The sequence below is a fragment of the Brassica oleracea genome, chromosome C2 (assembly GCF_000695525.1).
Source record: "Brassica oleracea var. oleracea cultivar TO1000 chromosome C2, BOL, whole genome shotgun sequence".
Lineage (NCBI taxonomy): Eukaryota > Viridiplantae > Streptophyta > Magnoliopsida > Brassicales > Brassicaceae > Brassica > Brassica oleracea.
Window position 1 is genome coordinate 50,803,252 of NC_027749.1, and position 7,172 is coordinate 50,810,423.

General features: G+C 36.2%; 1 protein-coding gene across 1 annotated transcript; it reads right to left on the minus strand.

Annotated features, from left to right (window-relative positions):
- Nucleotides 1-3,837, minus strand: LOC106325873 (U-box domain-containing protein 52). The gene is made up of 8 exons (XM_013763924.1): nt 3,520-3,837; nt 3,307-3,428; nt 2,918-3,233; nt 2,381-2,835; nt 1,984-2,085; nt 1,477-1,905; nt 378-1,136; nt 1-294 (listed from the first exon to the last, which is right to left on the minus strand). The coding sequence occupies exons 1-8, from the start codon at nt 3,722-3,724 to the stop codon at nt 112-114; spliced, it is 2,571 nt and encodes an 856-aa protein (XP_013619378.1). The 5' UTR covers nt 3,725-3,837; the 3' UTR covers nt 1-111.
- Nucleotides 3,838-7,172: the final 3,335 nt, after the last annotated feature.

Below are 7,172 nucleotides of genomic sequence, written 5' to 3' on the forward strand. Positions count from 1 at the left end.
TCATCTCTATTGTTGTAATCTGGCATCTCATCACACAAGAGACAAAGGAGGAACGAAAAACACACACACACACAAAAAGATCAGTGAACCAAATTGTACTTATCTCTCTCATTATTGCTTATTAGATTTCCACTCCATGATTGCTGAGTAAAGAGTGTAATTAGCAAGAAGGTTCTTGTTAGGCAAAGGAAGGTTTGTCACCGGTGACGTATCATTTTCTCTCAGCCAGTCCTGTATAGCTTCACGATCGTACGTGTACCCATCTGCAGCTACGCATGGCTCGTTCATCACTCCCTATAATCAATGTAAAGAAAACTAGGTTAAATCATGACCAATACAAAGTTTCTTGCAGTGCAAGTAACAAATAATGTACAAACCTTGAGAAGTGGACAAATGAAATGGGATGGAGGACCAGAAGGTGTTCTCCCGATAAGGTTTTGAGCTTTGTCAACGACTTTCCTAAGCCGCTCCAAAGCCGGTATGATCTGATCCTTAAGATCAGGTCTATCTCTGCGTCTTAGTTCAGTACAACACAGCCCTAAAGCAGCTAATTCACGAGTCTCGCTAACAGGCCACGGTCCAGCTTTCACGTCCAACAATGCCATAAACTCAGCATCATCTCCAATAGCTTCTTCAACCATATGAGTAATAGCTATTGCGGGCTTGCCTGTTATCAGCTGAAGAATCACAATCCCTAATGAATACACATCGGACTTGGGTGAGATGATCCCTGTCCGTTGATACTCAGGGTCGATGTAACATAGCGTCCCCACGGGACTTGTTTTCTTGAAGACGGTTAGTTTAGAAGCAGCGTCGTCTTGGTTAACCATCGTGGAGAGACCAACGTCGCCTAGTTTGCTGACGAAGTTGTGGTCAAGTAAGATGTTTCCTGGTTTGAGGTCACGGTGAATGATTGGTCTAGGCTTGGACTTGTGGAGGAAGACTAGCGCTGAAGCGACTTCTAAAGCGATCCTGAAACGCTCGAACCAAGGGATAGCAGGTGTGTCGTTGACTTGCATCAACCTGTCATCTAAGCTTCCGTTGTCCATGTATTCGTAGACAAGGCAGCCTCGTTCGGGACATGCACCAAGGAGGAGGACAAGGTGAGGATGTCGTATCTTGCTCAAGATCTCAAGCTGTCAAAACATAAATGCAAAATATTTTAGACTCTGATTGGTAAGATTTTGGTAAACAAAAAAAGAAACTGAGGAGTGAAGTAAGCCATAAGGTAATTTACTAGAGTGGGTCCTGAAATCTTAAGAGTGCATAAAATTTTTAAGGTAAAACTTAATAAAAATTTCTTCTTATAATATAGGTGCGGTAAAACTTATTTATATTTACTTTTAAAAATTTAGGAGTCAAAACGAATGTTTCATCAGGCCTATAGCCTATTGTGTGATGCATATTACATTTTTAAATTTAGGAGTCAAGACGAATGTTTCATCAAGCCATGTTTAATGTAAATAGAAAACTGACCTCTTGATCAAACTGTTTAGAGAGCTGAGTTTCTCCTGCATGAAGGACCTTGACAGCACCCGTCGTGTGATGAAGATTACATTTGTAAACGGTTCCATAGGCTCCCATTCCGATCTTGAGATCTTCAGAAAAGTCAGAAGTCGCGGCTGCAATCTCCTCCCATGAATAGTGTTGGTACTGGATCCCCGGAGAGACGAGAGAAGCCTGGAGCTTATCTTTCTCTTTAGCATCGCGCTCTGCTTTGATCTCAGCTTCTCTTCTACGTAAAGCCTCTTTCATCATGAGTTCTTTAACCTTCTCTGCCTCCTTCATCGTCTCTTCGTACCTCTGCTTCTCCTTTGAAGCTGTATCTTTAGCTAATTCTTCCTTTTCTTTCAGCTCCATAAGCTTCTCTGACTCCTCATATTTTCGCTGGTTTAGCTCAGTTAGCTGCAACCAAAACATAAATAAGAACACATAATGTAACATAACAAGAAAAATGCCACGGTCAAAAGTTTAGACTAAAACCTTTTGAGAGGCATCAACAGTCTCGGTTTGAGCCATAGCATACATCTCCTGAACATGTTTCAGCTCGGCTCTCAGCTTCTCTATCTCAAAATTCAGATTCACCTACATAATTAGACATAACTTCAGTTACAAACATAAATAAGTTATGTCTCTCCGGACAAAGAAAACAGAATCAAGATCAAGACAGTTTGATTGCTCTGAGTCAGGAAAATGATATGATACTCTAGAATCTAGTTCTCTGTTGAAATTACACATCAAAAGTTTAAAGAAACCAACACTAATATATATGAGACTTTGGCCCACTTAACGTCAATTGATTTTAAGTTGGAAGTCCATGAAACTTAACACTCTCAGATCTCTAGAAAAAGAATATCAAGAACCAACACAGTTAAGTTACCTGATTATTATCGGTCACGGAATGGACACTGAGGAGGCCCTCAGACATGTTAGAAGCTTGATGAGAAACAAAAGAATAGTTCTCAGGAACCACTGCTCCCCAATCCATATTTGTTATATCGTGGTTGTTGCTCGATGATGAGCTCATGATCGATCTCCTATCCTCGTGATCTCTCCATTTTGAAGCAAAGCTCATCGCGTGATACGCCTCCGCTCCCATTGGAAACGATGCACTAAAGCTCTCATTGCTAGTGGTACTCTTCTTCTCTTCATTACCACCGCTCGGTACAATCTGCATCGCCCTCCCTGTAGACACTTCTGACTGGTCCGTCTCGCTAGAACTCGTATCCATTTGGACCACCGCGCTGCTGCCCACCTCCGAATGTTTTGCAGGGTGGAGGAAATGAGAGACTCGGGATTGCGCTTCCGAAACAAACGAAAGAAAGTCTTGGTAATCTGTTTCAGACGACCAAATAAATAACTATTAAATTTCATGGGCTTCCAACTTAAAACAATAACTAACATTTTTAAAGACTACCAGAGGGTACTCTAGGACTAGGACTATCAGTGGAGCCACTCGTGAAGCTGTCTCTCTCTATTCTCTCGATCCTTATCGTTCCGCTAGCGTCTGAATCAGAAGGACGCACGGATGCTAGCTTCCCCTTTGAGACTACATAGACTGTGCAGAATCTTGGAACAGCAGTTGCAATCATAGAAGACATATCGATCTTTCTTGAAAAGAATCCGCGAAGAGACATTCCTATAACGAGTTTGGTGACTCTTGTTCCAGCAATCTCTTCTGCTATCGCAGCCACCGGATCGTGCGACTCCAGCACCAGAATCTCTACTCGCACCTATGTTACACCATTTTAGATACTTTCAGATTTTGAGAAAACAGAACAAGAAAGGAAAGTCTTGAGACCAAACCTTTCTCCTTTCGAACATTTTCTTGTAAGGACGGAGCGTCTCGTTTGTGTTCCAATCCACTTCTTGTCTGTAAGCTGATACTACGTCAGCTTTTAGCTCGGATATCGATATCGCATTGCCCACTGAAACCGAATAAGAAAGACTCAAATCTTTGTTCCCAAAGACATAGATATTTTGCATAAGCTATAAAAAATATTTTAAGTCACAACTTACTAGGGGTAGGGATGTAAGTGACAGGAGGACGAACATAGATCAATTTGAAATCAGAGAAGCCTTCAGGGATGAACTTCTCAAGAGCCCAAAAGGCTACGTATTTGCTCTTCTTTTTACCATTAATGGCTACAGCTACAGCAGGAGATGGTGTAGGAGGTAGAGATAGGTGTTCGCTTAATGATCTTGCTGGTTTTTTTCCTTCCATTGTGGCTTTCAGACAAAAGTCAACACAGAACTTACCTTGTAGTTATGTTCTAACAAAGAACAATGAGGAGGAGGAAGAAGAACAAGACCCCTAAAGTTTGGTGATCTTATGACATTTTCTTAAAGACAGAAAAATTGCCACAAGCAAACACGTTGTTGCCGCGAACACCTTTATTTATAGTTAGCTCACTAATTAATTATTTTTTTCATACGTTGAAATAGTAGTACATACTTTTCTCTGTCTTGTTTCTATAAAATTATCGTTATATACGTCGTAAAAGTATCTACGTCGTATATCCCTCAGTTTTTGTTTTAAATAAACAAAGTCAAACAAATAAAATAAAGGCTTGAGATTGTTATTAAAGTATGTATACATATACAATTAGAAGATGGTAAAATTAATAAAGATAGAATTCATTACAAGTGTAACCTGAGAAAAGTTTTACATTACTTAATCAGAAAGATATTAGGCCGTAAACTCTTTTTACATTTGCTTTGAGTTAAGAAAGAATATAGAAATAGATTTAAAATACATTTCTAATTTGAATTCATGGACTGACTACATTGCTCCACGAGACAATGTAGAAACTACGAGATCTTTCTAAAAACATCTCTGGATATCTTGGTAAAAATGAGTTTTTAAATCTCTAACTATTTGAAATCGGCACTTTTAATACTCAACTATCACTCTCGCAGATTTAATCCTCAAATCATGATTGACTGTGAAAAATTAGACTTGAAAAAGTCAAACATTAATTACTAGACAGAAACGTTAAATGTAATTAGAAAATGGATCGAGTTTGGCTTTCAAAACTCCAAAATCAGTAATATCGATTGTGTCATATGATTTTGAGTGATAGAAAGTGATTCACAACGACTGAAGATCAAACAAGTGTACTTCCTGTGAGAGAATGGTGAAAATCTATTTCAGAACTAGTGGTGGAATTTGGAAAAAACTCTGATTTGAAGAGCATTCAGAATTCTAATTCCGATAGAGAGTGAAAGGTAAATGATTAAGCTCCGTTGAATCATGTCTGAGTTCCTAAGTGGGTTTTCACCATCCTTTCACCGACTTGTTTGATTTAAAGTCGCCGTGAATCGCTTCTTCTCACTCAGAATCGCATAGACATAACTGATATTTGGGATTGGGGTTTTGTAAGCCAAACTCAATCTCTTTTCTAATTACAATTAACGTCTGATTTCTTAAGCCTAATTTTGCGCAATCAACCATGATTTCAAGACTAAATATACACAAGTGATAGTTGAGTATTAAAAGGGTTGATTTCAAATAGTTGGAGATTTATAAGTTCCTTTTCCCGGATATCTTATGGTGTAGAAAAATTAACGAGCATTCTGTCAAATTAGTAGACTAAGGACTACAAAGAACATTTATCCAAATAAAGAGCTCACTACACTTTTTTGTTTTTTTTGAGAAAAGCTGAAGATTAAGGAGTTTTCTACACTTTTTATTACTATTTAATCTATTAAATTAGAGTCATATAAATTTTTGTGTGATTTTTTATTTGGACTATCTCTAAGAAAATTTATCAAATTACACATAATTTAATTATAATATATTTTAATATTTTTATATTTTATTTGAAATACAAATAAACAACTTTCTTTACAAAATTCTAACAAAATCTTTAAAACATCTATTTGCACTTTATTTTCGTAATTAATTAATTTAAATTCTTATTATCATTAAAATGAAATTAAAAAATTAAAATCAATTCAGTTTTGATTTAAAAATTAAAATTAAAATCACATAGAATATTTTACTGATAATTGAAATTTAAATTAATTGATTTTTGGAAATGAAAATTTTAAAATATTTTGTTAGATTTTTGTAAAAAAATATTCATTTTTATTTGAAAAAATAAAAATATATCTAACCTATTAAATTAGAGTCATATTTTGGACTTCATATGTTATATTTAATTTTGAACTATCAAACACGGATTCATATAAATTATTTAAATTGATTATATAAAATATCTCAAACTATTTAAAACTGATGGAAAATTAAGATTAAGATTATTAGTTCATGATTGTTGGACCCAATTTCGGTCAATACATTAATGGCCACGGTCAAGGATATGGGCTGCAAAGAGTTAAAGCTCATAGCGAGCACGCGAGCTCGAGATGGAGACTTCGAAGATCCAGAGATCGCTGAGGAGGTTGCAACAATCGCGGGGAGATATGGCTATAAAAGAAGACCAGAGGTCAAGTCGAAGGACACGTTGAAAACCCTAGAGAGAGCTACACCCATACTTCGACCTTGTTTTCATCCAGCTTTAGATCCTTACTTTTAACGATCTCGTTTGTAACATTCGATCTTGTTTCACTCATTGTATTCGGTCTTACTCATCAATAAAATCTATTTTTGCCTACTGGAATCTGATTATATCGTTGTGTTCTAAAGATATCGTTGCCTACATCATTTATCTTCCCTAGATTAAACTACCGATCACTACTAAATACTTAGTGTAGATTTTAGGATCTACAATGATGACTCATTTAGAGTTAGAGCTGGTATTGACTTCTGACTAACACTTCATATACAAAAATTTATATTCGGTTTTCAGATCTCAGTGACGGACCTACGATCATTTTAAAAGATAGAAAGATGAACTCAAATAAACTAAACGTTTAAAATGAAATTTAGCCGCGTGCGGGTTCTATCCTAGTTAAAGCTAAATACCCAATCCATTATAATTTCAATAAAGATTTGATTCTCCGTGAGCATGATTTACGGACATAGTTTGAGTTATCGCTTACATATTAAGATCAAAATTGAAATTATAGGATAACATTTAGTCGCCTACATGACATTCTCGTCCGTTTTGTCACGTCTTTTCTTGCTTACTATACCTTATGACTATTTATCATATGCTTTATTAATGAGAAAACTGCAACAACTAGAGATCTAGTCTTATAGAATCGTCGAGGATATACCTAGGAACTCCTTTGACTTTATGTGCTCGTGTTTTTTTAAAAAAGATTTTGAATTTAATGAATTACAAAAAGTCAACTATGTTCACATGTTCTGTTGTTTACTGAGAAAAAAGAAACAAATCTTTAGTCTCTTTGTCTGATCAATTCAGACAAATCCGAAGAAGCTAAATAGGCCAATGGGGAACAGATTTCTGTTTAAAGAAACAAAACAATATTAAAGAATAATACTCCAAACGTGAGCACACTATCCTTGTTCATGCTATCGCTCTTCTTGACAAGACCTCCATGATGGAATGTAATGAAACTCGAAACGATAAGATTTAATCTTATTAACAACACTGAAAGTGTTTAGAATTCAATAGGTTAATGATAATGCATTATTGTCTTTTTAATGTGCTCATAACTTCAAGCTAAGGCATTGCTGTGCTTACAACACATGACAAAAATAAAATCATGGGCCATGTATATTAAATCTGTTCAGATGTGTGTTT

Excerpts from the sequence above, each read along its gene's own strand:
- LOC106325873 (XM_013763924.1), bottom strand. The coding sequence starts at position 3,724 with ATGGAAGGAAAAAAACCAGCAAGATCATTAAGCGAACACCTATCTCTA. Across the intron at positions 3,429-3,519 it reads CACTTACATCCCTACCCCTA|TGGGCAATGCGATATCGATA; the intron begins GTAAGTTGTGAC and ends ATTCGGTTTCAG. Across the intron at positions 1,137-1,476 it reads CTAAACAGTTTGATCAAGAG|CTTGAGATCTTGAGCAAGAT; the intron begins GTCAGTTTTCTA and ends ATGTTTTGACAG.